The sequence below is a fragment of the Lathamus discolor genome, chromosome W (genome assembly GCF_037157495.1).
Source record: "Lathamus discolor isolate bLatDis1 chromosome W, bLatDis1.hap1, whole genome shotgun sequence".
Taxonomy (NCBI): domain Eukaryota; kingdom Metazoa; phylum Chordata; class Aves; order Psittaciformes; family Psittacidae; genus Lathamus; species Lathamus discolor.
This window is the reverse complement of record NC_088908.1, coordinates 25,136,486-25,155,115: the sequence shown is the minus strand read 5'-3', so window position 1 is coordinate 25,155,115 and position 18,630 is coordinate 25,136,486. Positions and strand designations below refer to the sequence as shown.

General features: G+C 43.3%; 1 protein-coding gene across 2 annotated transcripts in view; it reads left to right on the top strand.

The window, feature by feature from the left end:
• The window catches only part of LOC136004481 (core-binding factor subunit beta-like), an 88,149-nt gene extending 70,521 nt beyond the window's left edge, over positions 1 to 17,628 (top strand). For both annotated transcript variants that reach the window (XM_065660997.1, XM_065660998.1), the window contains exon 6: positions 17,366 to 17,628. In XM_065660997.1, coding sequence (XP_065517069.1) covers positions 17,366 to 17,484 — 119 coding nt within the window. In that variant the 3' untranslated portion in view covers positions 17,485 to 17,628. The remainder of the gene's footprint in view (positions 1 to 17,365) is intronic.
• The last annotated feature ends 1,002 nt before the right edge of the window (positions 17,629 to 18,630 follow it).

Below are 18,630 nucleotides of genomic sequence, written 5' to 3'. Positions count from 1 at the left end.
TCATGCACTTATCGCTTAGTGTCCTTGGCTGTGATTGGTCATAGCATGTTGCTGTTTGCCGGTGTCCTTCAGTTCCTCATTATCTGGTGCTAGTAAGTCTGCACCATTCTACACAGATGTCTTGTTTCAGCTCGTTGATGGGAACATGACCTTTCTCTGTTAGCCACTTCTCCACAATTCCCCCTTTTTCTTTATGAAGGAATAAGGACTGAGTCAGGAGTCACTGTAAACAAGCAGAACAACATTGCAAAGCACAACAAAGCAACAAACCCCCTATAATTATGAGACCTATAACGGCAAAGCAGCTTGTAAAGCAAACGTATATGCAGCTCTATGAAGTGAACCTCGATTTTCAAATAACTTGAGTAATTCAAAATCTGTACTTCTAAAATCAGTTAAATATTTCCAAAGTGCTATAAGCGGGTTACATAAAAGTTATTTTGACAGACTATACAAAAAGTCTTTGTTTCAGCCAACTCTGGCGAAGATATCTTATAGACTGACAACCACCACAATACAATTCTACTGTAGGGTCACACTGATGACAAAAACTACAGAGTTATCGAAGCATTTGTTGTATTTCCAATCTCAGTTGTATCACTATATGTCTGTGGCCATGGACCAGATCTAGGAGGGCGACCGTGCTCAACGAAAGCTCTGTGTTGATTAAGGAGCTAAATTCTTCTATTAATGGCTGTGGCGCTCGGCGCAAGCGACGTTTCTCTCGGGTTTGCGAGTCAGGGTCCATACATTAGCTCGGAGACACCGTCACTGGAGTTTCTGTAGCAGTCGGTCTTAGTTACTTGGATGGTACCCACAAGGGTCCTGCGGGAGTAGAAACACAGGCGTAATCACGGCCCAGATATATTACTTCTGCCTGTCCCTGTCACAAACCCGTATTAGGATCTCGATAGTACGCCTTAAAAGAAGGCTTTATTTTTTGTGTTTCTGTTTGTACAAAGTGCTTAACAACCACTGGAGTTTGTTTATCACCAAAGATACATAGATAATTTAACGTATACAATGTTAAGGAAATCCGCTCTTGAACATCTATTATGTCTGAATATTTTTTTTAACGTCTAAGTGGATGGTCACTTACTCAGAGAAACCATGGTAATATCGATATCAGAGTCAAGCAATGCAGTCAAAGTTATCGAGTGATTTCCCCAAGTTAATATTGCTGTAATCTCTGGGCAGGTTGCCATTGATAGAGAAAATAGGGCGAGTCCTCCGGTAGATCCAAAACCATCGGTGCCACGAACGGTTTGATGTGCTCCTGATATTAACTGCGAAATGGGCACAAGTTGTGCTATACGTGTGCCTTTTGGTATATGCAGAGGAGGATAGTCAGTCTTTGCCATAATCTTAATTTCACCCATATAATCAGCATTGATGACACCTGGAACAATGAATAGTCCTTTCAACGCAGATGATGATCTCCCCAGTAGCAAGGCTCCTATAGGCTTATTATTTAAAGTCAGAGGACCATACATTCCGGTAGAGAGCAATGACACGGTCTTATCATATAAGGTAGTATCTGCTGCGGTTGCCAAGTCCATTCCAAGGCTGCCGGTGGCGGCTGGTTGCAGGGCGATGGAGTTTGATTTGCTGCGTACACACGTTGAGGCGCAGGGGCTGTAGTACCCATGCTTGGGATCATCGCGCGACGGGTCTTGGCGCTCCGCTGCCTGTTTCCCGACAGGTTCTGTTTACGTCAACAGGTAGCAGCACAATGGTTATCCATTTGACAATTAGGGCACCAAACCGAGTGGTGGCAATCTTTTCTCATGTGCCCATTTTGACCACATCTAAAACATCGAGGACCCTTGACCATACCGGTGGCTTGCAAAGGTGCCAAGGCTGCTAATACTTCCGAATGACTTTTTTGAATTGCCTCTCCCACTGCTTTTACTGCCTCAACCAACATTGCCTGATGCCCCATAGGTACCCGTGCCATTCGTTCTAACATCTCTTCTACAGTGGCATTTGCAGGTAACTGAACAAGTATCTGCCTTACAGCATCATTACAGTTCTGTATTGCACACTGACGCAGTAAAATACCATGCATGTATTCTGGAGTACCTGACTTCCTTATAGCATCAGCTACCCTATCCACAAAGGTACTGAAGGGCTCGTCCTTTTTCTGTGTCACTTTCATGTAGGCAGGAGCTGCAGTAGTATCTTTAATCTGTGATAGAGCTCGCAAGGCTAGTCTCATAGATTCTTTTAACAATTCTGGACCTAGCTGGACTTGAGCCTCCTTACTGGAGAACTGTCCAGTTCCCATCAGGTGTTGTAATTGCACCCCAATCAGGGGATCTCCCTGGCCTCGCTGAACTGCAACCGCCTCTTGACAGGCTTCCTGCCAATACATGTTCCATAACAACAACTGCGAAGGGGTGAGGATTAATTTCACAATACTTTTAATATAACAGCAAATCTGTTCCCCAAATATATGACAACATTTGCCTAGTGGGTTCAGACTGAACGCCTGTAGAAGAAACCGTTTGCCTTAACTGAGATAGCAATTTCTAATTTAGTGGAGACATTTCAACATTTACTGCCTGACCTTGAGCGTTAATATGGTACTTAACAGGAAAGGCGAGAATCTTTTCCTGCAACGCCTGCGAACAATCGAAATCATTGTTTGACAGAGCCTCTCTCTGAATAGATTTCCAATCTATCACCTGGATTCGCATTTGTCTACCCATGCTCTGCAACTTTACCTTTTTTTTTTTTTTTTTCAAAGTTGTTCACCCTGCTTTGCACAGCTACAAACAGCAGCCTGCTCAGCAGCAGCTACAGCTGCCTGCCTGCTACAGCAGCAACCATAAATACCTGTCAGCAACCACACTTTTGCATTAACCCTTTCTTGCCTGAAATGTTAAACCACTACCTGTTAAAAACTTTTACATGAACACGATAACAAAAAAAAAAAATACATAGAACACCATCTGCCCTCATCACACACACATACGTATGGGATCCCACAAGCACACTCCACACAACTACAATATTTGAAACACAAAATTCAGACAATCATTACTCCCACTACACAGTCCCACGTACAGAACGTGGCACAAGGACTCTGTGAAGACTATCAGGAAACCAGCTCCAACAAGCATCATCCCAGTGTGAGGTGGCAGGCTCAGCCCTAGCGAGCGTCCCCGCAGAGGCTCTGCCTCCCCCACATCGCATGAGGCTTGGGCTTTTATACTGACCAAAATGCACACTCATTCTGACACAGGTGGCCAGCCTGCATCAGAAGAAGTGGCCAGCAATATCTATAAAGTTTTCCAAGCGTCAATAGAATCATAGACATTTTTGCCAACTTCTAGTACATGAGTATCACAGAGAGACTGTATCAAATGAGTTGTATATGGGACCCTAAGTCCACGGTCCGCCACAGTCCTCCCGATACCCCTGATAAGGGCATACGAGAGACCTTCCCACCGCGGGTCTTGATCCAGCACATACATCACAGGGAAAGCACACAATACATCTGCATCCCCCACCCATCTCGCTTCTCCCTTTACAGCTGCCCATTTATCATGAGGATCTGGGGGATATAAATCAGGCTTCTTTTCCGGCTCCATGTCAAAAGGCCCATCCAGGTCAGCATCAGAATTAACAGGCGTCAGAACCTCAGGAGCAGCAACAGCAGCCTGATGAGCACGCACAGGTTCCTTCTTGGGGTCAATAGTGCCCGGGTCAAAAAGACTGTCTTCATCTCTGTCCTCAGTCTTTGCAGCCGCGGCGGCAACTGGCAGAAACTCAGGAGTGGGGGGGACACTGGGTTCCACGATCTCACTTTTTGACTTTAACGTCTCTAAAATAGTTCTCCAAATGACTAACAAATGTTTCACAGTGTCACTGCCTTTTGTGGCTGCGTCCCACAACTTAACTCGTGCACCATTCCACAAAGAGACCTCAGATACGGTAGACTCATCAGTGTCTGGATAATGCGTCTTCAACCATTTCAACATTAAATTTAAGTCTGTCTCTTTAAAGGTTGCTCCCTTTGTTAGCGTAAGAATAAACACATAACCACCGGAATGGTTATATGAGGTGCTTTATTGCAGCGCTGGGAAACCAGGGGCGCTCGCCCAAATCTGGCTTCGACCTCGTCACATCGCGTTCGCAATTTATACACTAAAATTTGGTTACTAATACATATTTAACACGGATTGCATCATTAACTACTACATATGTATCAAGGATTGCCACATCAGTCTATTACGACATCAGCCTCTTCTGCGCTTGCGCAGCCTCTTCTGGTGGTCGCATTGATGAAGTAAGGAGTCTTCCTCAGATGAAGTAAGAAGTCTTCCTCGCTCTGTCCTCCTTCACCTTTCTGTTCTTTGGATATATCCCAACCATTGTGTGGACGCCAGTATTGTCTTGTTCTCACTTGACTACCCTGGTGTGTCCATTAGTTTCTACTTCGATAGACTTTCACAATACTTTTTAAATCTACCCGTATGCCCTTTACCGTATATAATTATGTTAGCTCTTACCACCTAGCCTACCATTGTTAACATTGGTTACTGAATAACTCTGGTACAAACTACAAACTGTACTGGAACATTACAGTATTTCCAAACCCACACTACTGATTTATAAATTTTCAAATATAATCATTTCTAATGTTTAGTTATCGTAAAATTTTGCCTTTTTCTCTAACATTTCCCCCCTTTGAAAATACTTCATTTAACTTAAGTAAGTATTTTCATTCTCTTAGGTAGCTGTTTTCTGATAAGTCAGTGGAGGTGTAGGGTATTTCAGATGTTTCCTAGTTACTGCCTCTATGATTCGATGGGTCCATGCCCTGTTTTGGGCTATTTCCTTTCGAATACAAAGATACATCAAATATAGCATTAAAAATACAATCAGTATCACTATTATAGTTTGTACGAGGGAATGGACCCATCCTGTGAGGTGAAGGCCTAGATCATCAAAAAGTGCTCCGATCCAATTTTGTTCAATATATTCTTTTTCTTTTTCCGTTTCTTTTTCAATGTTGTACAGCTGGGAAATGTCGTATTCTATATCTGTGGTCACATTAGGAATGTGAATACAGCAGTGATCCACTCTGTCCTTTAAATATCCACAAACGCCATGTTCCTTAAGTAATAACATGTCTAATGCCATTCTGTTCTGCAAGGTCATTTTGGTTGTTGCCTGCAATTGTAAATTTAAATTTCTGAATCCTTTTTTTGTTATTCTGGCTAACCTTTTTGTTTGACTAAACAGGTTGTCAATCATTTCTCTGTTTCGATATGCTGCCACTGGGGCAAGTAGAGATTCAAAAGCCCATCCTATCTTAACTCCTGTTGAGGGCTCCTGCCAAATGTCTTCATCATTATTGTCGTTATTATCTATATTTCTTCTTGTTCGAATTTGTAAGATTTCTAATTTGCCTTTGAATGGTGACTTTTTCCAAATTGGACAAAGAGTCGGTAATCCTAAAGTAATTTCTTTAGCTGGACCTTCCATGGGTAGGTGGGTAGTCCAGGTTCCGTCACTTGCTGCCCAAACGAAATGTCCCATACTATGCACTGTTGAATATTTACAATCTATATTGTCAACGGGGACTTGTATTACTTTCCCTCCAATTTTCAGTCCTCGGCACGCGCATCCTGCCTTTAAAGCAATCTTGATTGGAGGTATTGTAATTTTCTCAGGGTCAGTGTCACAATCTAAGATTCTGGTACAATTCCACCAAGGAACATTTTTGATTATATTTTGACTAACCCTATTTATGGACAGTAAGTTACTGATGTTTATATTTTCTGTTACATTTTGTTTTCCTGTCCATCTAAGACACCAAGAGATGTTCCCAATATATTGGAATTTCTGTAAAATGCTCACTGACCAAATTGTATTCCAGTCTTGTTTTGAACTATTTGTTTTTCCACATTCCCACACCCTTTTTTGCCTGTTTATCTTGATTTCTTTCTTATAAATGCATTTTCCCCATTCATCTCTTACAGAGGTAAATTGAGCATTTTGGTATCTCTCACAAACTGATCTTAGTACTAAAACTGCAGGATCTCCAAAAACACCTTCTTCTCGATATTCTGTCATTGTCATGTTTTCCGTTACCTCCTTTTCCTGACAAGTGATTGCTCTGTTAATTTCTGAAAGTGAGAATGTTATTATTCCCCATTCAGTTGGTTCTCCTGCCGCTTTGGGTATTGGTAAACAAGCTGTTATTCTACTTGTGTTTTTCATCTTTGCAAAATCTTCAATCAGTCCTATCATTAAATTTTCCTCAGGATTTCGATGATACAATTGGATTATTTGTGTTGAATTTACTGATCTTTTAGTCCTTTTTCTTGTAACCTTAGTTTCGTTATGGCTAATTGTATATCCAGTCCTATAGGACCAATTATCTTTTTCCCAACTACCCTTGTTGGTGTTGGTCCTATTGGAGTGGTTTTTGTGAACTTGCAAGTCAGAATGGCATCTTGTTTTAGGTCGTTTTAAAACATCTTTCTGAGGGATTGCTAGGATAAAAACAGCTGTCAGCTCTGTTAACGACCATATGAAAATCAAAGTTTTATAATAGAACCCAGGCATCTTATTTACATTCCAGTTTTAGTTTTGTAGGGCCTAGTACCTGTGTTTCCCAGATTTTTGAAACTTTCTTTGTTCGTGTATAATGTATCCAAGAATCTATTCCTTTTACCTTCACTGCTGTGAATGTGGTTAGCAATACTTGATATGGTCCGTCCCACCGTTCTTTTAATGGTTCTTCATTCCAGTTCCGGATGTATACTTGGTCTCCTGGTTGGATATCATGTGCTGGATTTTCCAGAGATAGTGGCCTATTCCACACCAGAGTGCTTCGCAGTCGAGTTAAGGTTCTACCGAGAGATAGCACATAATTATAAACATCCTGATTCCCTTTAATATGGGTATTAGGGTTGGGTTCCGGTGCCTCATATGGTTTTCCATAGAGGATTTCATAGGGGCTTACTGACATTTTACTTCTGGGTTTTATTCTAATTCGTAGCAGAGCTATAGGCAATGCTTGTGGCCATTTTATTTTGGCTTCCTGACATATTTTACTGATTTGTGTTTTTATTGTTTGGTTCATCTTTTCTACCTGTCCACTAGATTGGGGCCTCCAAGGAGTGTGTAAGTTCCATGATATTCCTAATAGTTTACTAACTTCTTGTACTGCGTTGGCAATAAAATGTGGACCCCTATCTGATGATATTCCTAAAGGAACTCCAAACCGTGGAATGATTTCTCTAAGTAACCATTTCACCACTTCTTTTGCTTGATTGGTGCGACAGGGAAAGGCTTCTGGCCATCCAGAAAAGGTGTCAACCCCTACTAACAGATATTTGTATCCTTGTACTTTTGGCAATTCCGCAAAATCAACCTGCCAATAATCTCCTGGCTCCATTCCTATTTTAATTTTTCCTATTTCAATTTGTCTCCTTACTATTGGATTGTTTTTTAAACAAATTTCACATTTTGATCCTACTGCTTTTGCCATCGTTAACATCTGTGTGGAAATTATTCCTCGTTTTAAATAAGTTACCAATGCCTCTGCACCCCAATGACATTTCTGATGTTCAGTTTGTAGAATTTTTCGCATTATTGCTGGTGGCACTATTACTTGTCCTGTTGTTGTTACATACCACCCTTCAGAGTTCTTTTGGGCTTTTAAGAGTCCTGCTAATTTCTCATCCTCTGTTGAATAGTTTGGGCTTTGTGGGAGATAGGTATTGAACGGGCTTACCTTCAACGGTATCAAAGCCATCATGCTCCATACTTTCCATGCTACTTGGCGGGCTGTTCGATCTGCTAATGTATTTCCTTCGGATATCTTTGAAGTTCCTCTTTGATGTGCTTTGCAATGCATGATGGCTACTTGTTTAGGTTTTTGCACGGCAATTATTAATTCTAAAATTTCTTTCTGATATTTTATGTTAGTCCCTTGTGAAGATAAAAGTCCTCGTTCTTTCCATAATGCTCCATGAATGTGTACCACACCAAATGCATATTTTGAGTCTGTCCATATATTTACCTTTTTGTCGTTGCTCAGTTCTAATGCTCTTGTAAGAGCTATCAATTCTGCCCGTTGGGCTGATGTTCCAGGAGGCAGTGCTTTGGCTTCGATTATCTTTTGCTGCGTTGTCACAGCATATCCTGCGTATCGTGTCCCGTTTTCCACAAAACTGCTTCCATCTGTAAAGAGTTCCCAGTCTGGTTGTTCCAGAGGTACATCCTTCAAGTCCGCCCTGGTTGCATATGTATGCTCGATGACTTCTATGCAATCATGTTCAAGAGTTCCTTCTTCTAAGTCTGTTCCTAGAAAAGCTGCTGGGTTTAACAGGTTAGTAGTTTTCAAGCTTATATCATCCTGTTCCAATAGGATTGCCTGATATTTCATCATCCGGCTAGGGGACAACCAATGTCCCCCTTTTTGTTCCAGAACAGTGGTTACCATATGTGGCACAAATACATCAATGTGTTTTCCCAAAGTTAGTTTTCTAGCTTCTTGAATCAAAATAACAGTTGCGGCTACTGCTCGCAAACAGGAAGGCCATCCTGCACTCACCGGATCTAGTTGTTTTGAGAAATATCCCACTGGTCTTTTCCAGTTGCCAAGTTTTTGAGTTAACACTCCCAATGCCAATCTCTGTCTCTCGTGGATAAATAATTGGAAATCTTTTGTCAGATCCGGGAGCCCCAGTGCTGGTGCTTTCGTCAGTGCCTCTTTTAATTTCTGAAAGGCTTTTCTCTGTTGTTTGTCCCAAACAAAGGTATGTGATTTTTGGGCCTCATATAGGGGTTTGGCAATTAGTCCATAGTCCATTATCCATAGTCTGCACCACCCCGCCATGCCCAAAAATATTCTCAGCTCATGCAAGTTCCGTGGTTCTGGGATAGCACAAATTGCCTCTATGCGATTTATTCCCAGCTTTCGCTGTCCTTGTGAGATTTCACATCCCAGATATAACACAGTCATGCATGCAATTTGTGCCTTTTCTTTTGAGACTTTATAACCATTTAAGCCTAGCTGATTCAGAATTTCAATTGTTACCTTTATGCACAGGGATCTTTGTTCTGTTGCAATGAAAATGTCATCTACATACTGTAACAACAGGTATTGTGATCTTGGTACTTGCATTTTTCCTTGGGTGGTCCATGTTTCCAAGTCTTTGGCCAGTTGGTTTCCGAATAGGGTTGGACTATTTTTGAATCCTTGCGGAAGTCTGGTCCATGTTAATTGTGTTTTCCGTCCATTCTGTGGATTTTCCCATTCAAACGCAAATAGTTTCCTGCTACTTTTGTCAAGGGGAATGCAGAAGAAGGCATCTTTTAAATCAATTACTGTAAACCATTTGTATTTTTCCTTCACAGATGTTAGCAATGTGTACGGGTTTGCCACTACTGGGTGGATATCTTTTGTTATTTCATTTATCGCCCTCAGATCTTGTACTAATCTATATTCGCCGTTTGGTTTCTTTATTGGGAAAATTGGTGTGTTATATTCTGATTCACATTCCTCTAAAATCTTGTATTTTAGAAATTTCTCAATTGTTTTTATGATTCCATATCTTGCTTCTAGCTTCAATGGATATTGTTTAACCCTTACTGGTTTAGCCCCGTCTTTTAACTCTACTCTTATTGGCTGAGCTGTCTTTGATTTTCCCGGGATCTCTGTTTCCCAAACTGTTGGTATTACCGCCTGCTCCACGTCTTTTGGAATTTGTGGAATAGGTTTGTCTTTGAGAACTAAAATTTGTCCTGTTTTGGATTCCGGGATTTGCATTATCAATTCGCCGTTTTCAAAAACAATTGTAGCATCCAATTTACTTAATAAGTCCCGTCCTAATAGAGGAATGGGACATTCAGGCACATATAAAAATTCATGTGTCAATTCTTTTCCTTGAAATCGTAATTTTAGGGGTTGCAAAAATGGTCGCACTTCTTCTTTCCCTGTGGCTCCTACAATTGTTGTAGCTTTCTTTCCTATTTTTCCATGCAAGTCATTTAAAACTGAGTAAGTGGCCCCTGTATCTATTAAAAATTTTACTTCCTCCTCTCCTAGTTGGATCTTTACAAGGAGTTCTTTATTTTCTGCTCGGCTTAGTCAGCTTTGATTAACAAAATCCCCCAACACCATTGTTTTAGCCATGTCGGATCCTGCAAAAGGATTTCTTGTTGACATGAATTGCCCCTCTTTTGATGGACATTCATTTTTCCAATGTCCTTCCTGCTTGCAAAGGGCACATTGATTATATCCTATTCTTTCTGTGTTTGTTCCTAATTTTGGATTATAGAATCCTCTGCCTCGTCCCCGTCCTCGCATACTTCCTCGTCCTCTTCCCCTGAAGTTAGAGAACCCTTGTTCTCTTCCCTGTATTACTGTCAGTAGATTTTGGTGTTGTTTCCGAGAGTTTTCTTTTTCTCGATTATTGTACACCTTCCAGGCTACCTCTAACAGCCTATCCAGGTCTCGTAACTCTGCCCCTTCTAGTTTTTGCAGTTTCTTTCTAATATCATCTTGAGACTGCCCCAGGAAAATCAAGGCTAATTGTGCTTTAGCCTGTTCTGTTTCCACATCTAAGTCCGTATATTTCTTTGCTGTCTCTTTAAGTCTCTCTATAAAGGCCGATGGTGATTCCGCCTTTTCTTGTCTAACACTGTACAATTTTGACCAGTTTATTGTTTTGGGCATAGCATGCTGTACTCCAAAAACTACCCAGTTTTGATATCTCCGTAGATTTCTCATTCCTTCTCGTGTGTTATAATCCCACATTGGATCTTCCATCGGAAAGTTTTGATCTATGTTTCCCCCAACTATTCCCTGCCTTATATCCTCCCGAACCCTTTCCCGAGCACTTTTTACCACCATTTCTTTTTCTGTTGAGTCCATAAGGGTATCTAAAAGCACTTGTATATCATCCCAGTCTGGGTTTTGGGTTTTCATAATCATCTTTATCACTCGAGCTACTTTATCAGGATTTTCTCTATATGTTCCTGCCGATTGTTTCCATATAACCAAATCCCCAGGAGAGAAAGGTATTTTAACGTATACTGGTCCCTCAACTCCGACTCCCTGTCTTAAAGGAGCAAGCACTGCGCTAGCTGCCTGAGGCTGTGTTTCTCCTTCTCGCCCTCCCCTCCGGCGAGTTCTGTGTGAAACTGGGGTGACAGGGGAATTTATTTTCCTACCTCCCCCATTTTCACCCTCTTCCTCACTCTCAAGATCACTATCGCTTTCTCCCTGCTCCCCCCTTTCCTCATCTGTCACTAGCGGAGCTATTAACAAGTCAAGATCCTCCTCATCCTTTTGATGTCTCCGACTATTCCCTAAGGCAAGGCATTTCACACATTCCTTTCCTCCAGCACACCCCTTGCATTCTTCAGCACTGCTTGCTTTAACAACCATTAATCCACAAGATTTCTGCCACTTATCATTGTTTCTTAGGATAAAGAAAAGATCCACATATGGTACTTCATCCCATTTTCCTTCCCTTTTACAATACAACATCAACTGCATGATAGTATTATACTGTAAGGTTCCAGTCTCAGGCCATTTTTCTTGATTTTCTAATTCATATTGTGTCCACCATACATTGCAATAATCAATTAGTTTGCTTTTCCGCATACTTTGCCCAAATCCACCCTCCTTCCAATGGCTTAAAATACAACCTAAAGGAGATGATTTAGGAATTGGTGACATTTTATAATTACAAGATGATTTCTAAACAGGCTTCACACACACACCACTATATTACAAAACTTATACAGACAGATGCTGATCCTGCAGCACAAATACCAATACCATAACCACGTTTGCCGAACCTGCAGAGCTTTCGCTACTGTCTGACGGACGGCGCCTAGGCTTTTACCCCGAGAGCTCTCTAGCCCCAACCAAGTGCAGCTTTCACCGCGTCTAACAGGCAGGCTTTACTACTAGCCCAGCCAAACGCAGCTTTTCGCTGTGTATAACAGGCAGGCTTTTACCAGACCTTACCAAAGGTCAATACACCATACTCTTACTAGAAATCAGTTCTGTAACTTAAATAAAGCACCTTTCTTACCGTGTCAGAGGTCCGTCGTGAGCAGCAGAGGTCGGTCGCGGTCGATGGCTCCCCGAGAATCTCTCAGTGCCGGCTGGAGCGGGGTCGAAACGCGATCCGCCTCAGCAATGCCCGCGAGGTCCCACCTGGGTCGCCAAAATGTTAGCGTAAGAATAAACACATAACCACCGGAATGGTTATATGAGGTGCTTTATTGCAGCGCTGGGAAACCAGGGGCGCTCGCCCAAATCTGGCTTCGACCTCGTCGCATCGCGTTCGCAATTTATACACTAAAATTTGGTTACTAATACATATTTAACACGGATTGCATCATTAACTACTACATATGTATCAAGGATTGCCACATCAGTCTATTACGACATCAGCCTCTTCTGCGCTTGCGCAGCCTCTTCTGGTGGTCGCATTGATGAAGTAAGGAGTCTTCCTCAGATGAAGTAAGAAGTCTTCCTCGCTCTGTCCTCCTTCACCTTTCTGTTCTTTGGATATATCCCAACCATTGTGTGGACGCCAGTATTGTCTTGTTCTCACTTGACTACCCTGGTGTGTCCATTAGTTTCTACTTCGATAGACTTTCACAATACTTTTTAAATCTACCCGTATGCCCTTTACCGTATATAATTATGTTAGCTCTTACCACCTAGCCTACCATTGTTAACATTGGTTACTGAATAACTCTGGTACAAACTACAAACTGTACTGGAACATTACAGTATTTCCAAACCCACACTACTGATTTATAAATTTTCAAATATAATCATTTCTAATGTTTAGTTATCGTAAAATTTTGCCTTTTTCTCTAACACCTTCACCTTAAGGACTGAAAACATCCATAAAACAGAGGCTTCTTCCTTAGCGATTTTTTCCCAAGTCCCAAGCTCAAAGGCTTCTCGAACCCCCTGGATTAAGTCCTTCTCCTTAATCCAGAGCAACAATCTTTTTAGCATAGCTTCATCATACGCTATCCCTCTCGCAGAGAGGATATGTCGGAAGAGTTGAAGTACTGCATACTTATGTAGGCAATTAATAACTGTCCTCCAGTCTTTAGCACATTTTTCTTTTTCGCTTGCTTGTTACCATCAATCACTCTAGTCCAAAGCTCATCCCCAAACTTCCTCCATTCGGGTGGATCAAATACATCGTTAGGATCTCGGAAACAACCTAACTCTCTCGCGTATTCTAACAGAGCCTTTAATCCCTTCGTTAAGTCCAATTCCTTATCCACTTGCCGCTTCTCTAAGAAGCACTTAAATAAATCATATGCTGCCTCTCTATCCATTATTACTCAATTATTACTCAACTTTTTCTCAACTCATAAGACGTTGGCGCCAGTGCAGCTCACCAGGAGGTAGACGATATACGGGCGGCGAGCCAAGTAAAATCTTGCTCAGGCTTTCGGAACCGACGCTGCCAGCAGCGAAGCGTTCTTTGCCTTCCAAAGGCTGCATTCTTCGGAGCTTTCCCGATCCCTGCTATCTTCCCAGCCTTTAAAGGTACCTGGGTTCCTGTTCCAATCAGTCCGCTCCCCTCCTATTCCAGCTGTCTTCTTCGCTCAGTCAAGCAACAGCAAGAGGGTCCCTAGTTAGGCACCAATTTGTTGCAGCAGGGAGGAATCAACACGACCATTGTGATCAATAAGCACGATTCATTTATTGGGCTTCTACCTTCGGTTAATATAACAGTGAATATGCAAATACTAGGCACTTGATTGGTTCTGGCACAAATAAGGCATTGCGTAAGCTCTACACTTTTGCAGCTACACCGTGCACCCCCCCACCATCCTCTTTCTCATGCACTTATCGCTTAGTGTCCTTGGCTGTGATTGGTCATAGCATGTTGCTGTTTGCCGGTGTCCTTCAGTTCCTCATTATCTGGTGCTAGTAAGTCTGCACCATTCTACACAGATGTCTTGTTTCAGCTCGTTGATGGGAACACGACCTTTCTCTGTTAGCCACTTCTCCACACATCAGTCTGTTATCAGCATTGTTCTTAGGCTAAAGTCAAAACCACAGCACTGCACCAGCTATTAGGAAGGAGAAAAATAACTGCTACAGCTGAACCCAGGACAGGAGGCCACGAGGATAAGGAAGCTGGAGCACCTCCCATATGAAAACAAGCTGAGAAAATTGGGGCTGTTCAGCCTGGAGAAGAGAAGCTGTGTGGAGACCTCATAGCAGCCTTCCAGTATCTGAAGGGGGCCTACAGGGATGCAGGAAAGGGACTCTTCATCAGGGACTGTAGCAATAGGACAAGTAGTAATGGCTTTAAATTTAAACAGGGGAGATTTAGGTTAGCTATAAGGAAGAAATTATTTGCTGAGAGAGTTGTGAGGCACTGGAACAGGTTGCCCAAGGAATTTGTGAATGCTCCGTCCCTGGCAGTATTCAAGGCCAGGTTGGATGGGGCTTGGAGCAACCTGGTCTAGTGGAAGGTGTCCCTGCCCATGGCAGGGGGGTTGGAACTAGATGACCTTAAGGCCCTTTCCAACTCAAACCATTCTGTGATTCTATCAAAATCCCACCACAGCATCCTGAAGGAGAGCAAGCACAGTCACAGCTGGAGACAGAGCATCTCCTTGCACCCATGCCTACCACCAAGCCCGAGCCCTCTGCTTCCCTAGGTGCAGGAAAATATCCCCCCCCCCCTGCACCTACAGCATCCTCCCTGGACTCTCAGAGGGGCTGGTTCCCTTTCAGATTGCAATTCTCTTTCCACCAAGAAAGGGGAAAATAAATAAATAAATTCACGAGTCACTAGAAGGTGGAAAACTTATCCAAGGACCCAAGGCTTCATTTGTATAGTGGCTGCAGCACCAAAGACAAGCAGCTTGAAGGTTGCTTTTGAGCCCCTTGCTTTAAATGCAGCAGAAGGATGGTTTACACAGGGGACCATCAGAGGCTGGAAAACTGCTGAAATCACATCCCTCTCTCCTGTCTTTCTCCTCTCCTGGAAAGACCATCCCAGGCAAGATCCAGCTGCTGAGTTGGTTTGGAAGGTTTTCTTGCACAGCTGAGACAGTGGTTATGAAAATGTCCAGTTCCCCCCATTGCCTACTGTGCTCCAAAGACAGCAAGCTGCCCGGAAGCACTGGTATGGTTTTCCCTTTGGACACCTTTGTGCTGGGGGTTGTGTCCAGGAACAGCCAGTATCCCTCCCATGCCCCTCAGTGACACCAGGCCAGATGGTGTTTTTCAAGGCAGATGGGGTAAAGCACCATCATTTCAACAGCCATTTGGCACAGGCAAAAACATTTAAAAAAAACCAAAAAACTATCCTTCTCACTCTCCAGATTACAGAACAATTCTTAGAAAATACCAGATTTTGGTCCCAGGGCTCAGGAAGCAATACACAGCTTTCTGAAGCTTATATTAATTTTAAAGACTGGTTCAGTTGTTAACATCTCATAGCATCGCAGACTGGTTTGGGCTGAAAGGGACTTTAAAGCTCATCTAGATCCAACCCCCCGTGCCACAGGCAAGGACACCTTCCACTGGACCAGGTTCCTCCAAGCCCCATCCAACCTGGCCTTGAACACTGCCAGGGATAGGGCATCCCTGGGATAGCTTTTACTTCACTCTCTATATGTGTGTTCACATGAACTGTACAAAATGTCATAATATTCTATTTATGCCATGCAAATAAATGAACATAATTATTTCAGACTGAAGGAATGTCAACAGGGTATCCATCCAGGTTCCTGCTACCAAAGGCTTGCAATGGCATCACAGCTTGGGGTGGGATCAGCAGCTGTAGGCAATTACTGGGTTTTGACTTGAGTTTCCCAAATTCCACACACCTGTGGGCTGCGGGGTTATGTTAGCAGAAAAGAGCCAGGCTTTGTGATCCAGCCAAACAAAAGGGGGAAGGGAAAAAAAAAAAAAAAGAAAAAAAGAAGAAAGAAGCAAAAGCAACTAGGAGGGACCAAAAACACACTGGGGCTTGCAGCCATGTGTGGGGAAATATGCCAGTGGCTACATTTCACAGTGGGTACATTTTCTGCCAAAAAGCTTCAGGATTGCAGTCTGAAACAGTTCCAGCATTTGTAGCTCCTCTGGCTACAGAGTAAGGGGGGCTTTGCTCATGTGATGGGACTCTATTAAGGGGTTATCCCACCTCTTCAGGGGGGTTTAATCCCACAACCAAGAGCTTTGGGTGCCATGGGTCTCACCAAGGTGGGCAGCACCCATAGACCTAGCTGGAGTAGAGAGATGCCTCCCCATCAGTGCCAGTATGGGGATCCCTGGCTGGACAGTACTGAGCATGGCCCTTCCCATGGGAAACCCCTGGCTCTGGTTTTCTCTGGCTCAGCACTTCTCCCCCTTCACCTGCACAAAGCAGGCACCGCTGGGGATGTTTCTAATCACCCAGAAACCTGCTAGAGCAGCAGGCAAGGTTAATATGGCCATGTAGCACATCAAGAATAAAGACTTCTGAAGTGATTCTGTGCTTGGCCAGGGATAGAATCAGAGACTGGAACTGGATGAGTTTCAAGGTCCCTTCCAACCCAAACCAACCCTCTGCCACAGGCAGGGACACCTTCCACTAGACTAGGTTGCTCCAAGCTCCATCCAACCTGGCCTTGAACGCTGCCAGGGATGAGGCAGCCACAGCTTCTCTAGGGAGCCTGTGCCAGTGCCTCATCACCCTCACAGGTAAGAGCTTCTCCCCAAGATCTCATCTCAATCTGCCTTCTGTCATGTTAAAACCATTCCCCCTTGTCCTGTCCCTATAGGCCTTTGTCAAAAGCCCCTCTTCATCTTTCTTGTGAAGAAACACACTGGCACACTGGAAGCTGCTCTAAGGTCTTCCAGAGCCTTCTCTTCTCCAGGCTTAACAAGCCCAGCTCTCTCAGCATGTCTCCAGAGCAGAGGCGCTCCAGCCCTTGGAGCATCTTCGTGGCCTCCTCTGGACTTGCTCCTGTAAAGAATACGAGAATGATTCGTGTGTCAAGAACTTGGGAATCACTGTTACCAACGCACCTGTGACCAGTGTACCATGTGTGGGATGTATAAAAATGACTTTGATTATAATAAATGTTGCTGTCAATATAATGAAGGGAGAGAAGAAGAAACAAAGGAATAGAATAGTCTTCTTTTTAATCATTTTTGACTGTTAAAATAATAAAGTTTTGTTTTGCTGCTTGAGTGCTTTAAGGAAGGGATTGTGTAACCAAGAGATACATCCTGTTACAGGGGTTTGTGAAACCTATGCTTTGACTAAATAACCATATAAGGATAGAACTAGGGCTGTGATTAAGCTTGTGATAAACGATTCTTTATTAATAAATTACCAAGGGGTTCAGTTCCTCTTCCAAGAAGTTTCTTCACCGAAAAGCAGACCTCGGCAACAAGAAAAGAACAATGAAAAGGGGCTGCGTCGGCATCCGAGTACAGATGAAGAAGGGACTGGCTGAGACCCAAGACCAAGAAGTATAAGAGACTGGACCCCAAAGACCCCGGCGTGCGTCTTGGTGGAGCGGAGACTCCCCTGCGCACCCAGCGCTGCTTGCTTATTGCCTCTCAATATTAATCAATTGTAATAAAATAATTAAATCAGACCATGGCTAAGACGGAATTTTTATAACAAAATTGGTGACCCCGACGTGATCTTTGTGTAGGCTGCCTGGGACTGTAGCTCTTACGAGGAGGCGCCCCGCAATTTGTGGCTCGGGGGTTCTATCCCTGGGCAGTCTCGCGAGATCAACCAACAGAGAGGCAATAACCAAGGAATTCAAGCTCCCTGAACACTGCAGTATAAATTACCCATAATTCTTGTGCACGAAGATCCGGACGAGAACAGCAGACTGTAAGTACCGTTCGGTTGGGTGGGAAGGCCGGTGTGTGTGTGTATGAGACGCAACAAAGTTGCGTGGTTTTCCTCTAACCATGGTTTCAGTGAAGAAACCGGTCGGTGAAGAGACGGAGTGTATGGTGAGACATGGACCGGGTATTCTGAATCTGTGAAAGCACGGGTCAGGATATCAGGATCCGTGAAGCGAGTGTGGACCTCTTCAAAGCGCATTTCCAATCTCCCGCGAGGGACTTGGCCGCTGAAGGAGGGAAGTGATAGTGGTTGATTGAAAGGAAACACACGTGGCGGGAAACGGGTCAGAGTAGGAGTCGTAACTCTAACCCAGGAAGGGGCCCATGGAGAGGTCCCAGAAATAAGGCAGGGAGCAAGTTACCGGAAATAACCCCAGGCAGTCCTTTGGGGTTAATGTTTAACTACTGGGGTTCTTGGCCATCCCAGGAAGGAAAGAGTAAGGAAAAAATGGTCCATTACTGTATGGAAGTGTGGACTAAAGAGGAAATTCGGCCTGACCATTTATATTGGCCAATATTTGAGTCTTTTGACGATTGGATATGTCAGGCTTTAAATTTATATGTAAATGGCAAGGAAAATAAAAATAACGAATCAAAAAGAACCTATCAGGGTGTCGTGGTTTAAACCAATCCACACAGTTTGTCCGCTCACTGCCCCCCTTCTTTCCCTCCCTCTACTCCTGGAGGGACGGAGAGAAGAATCAAAAAGAATGCAACTCCCATAGGTTGAGATAAGA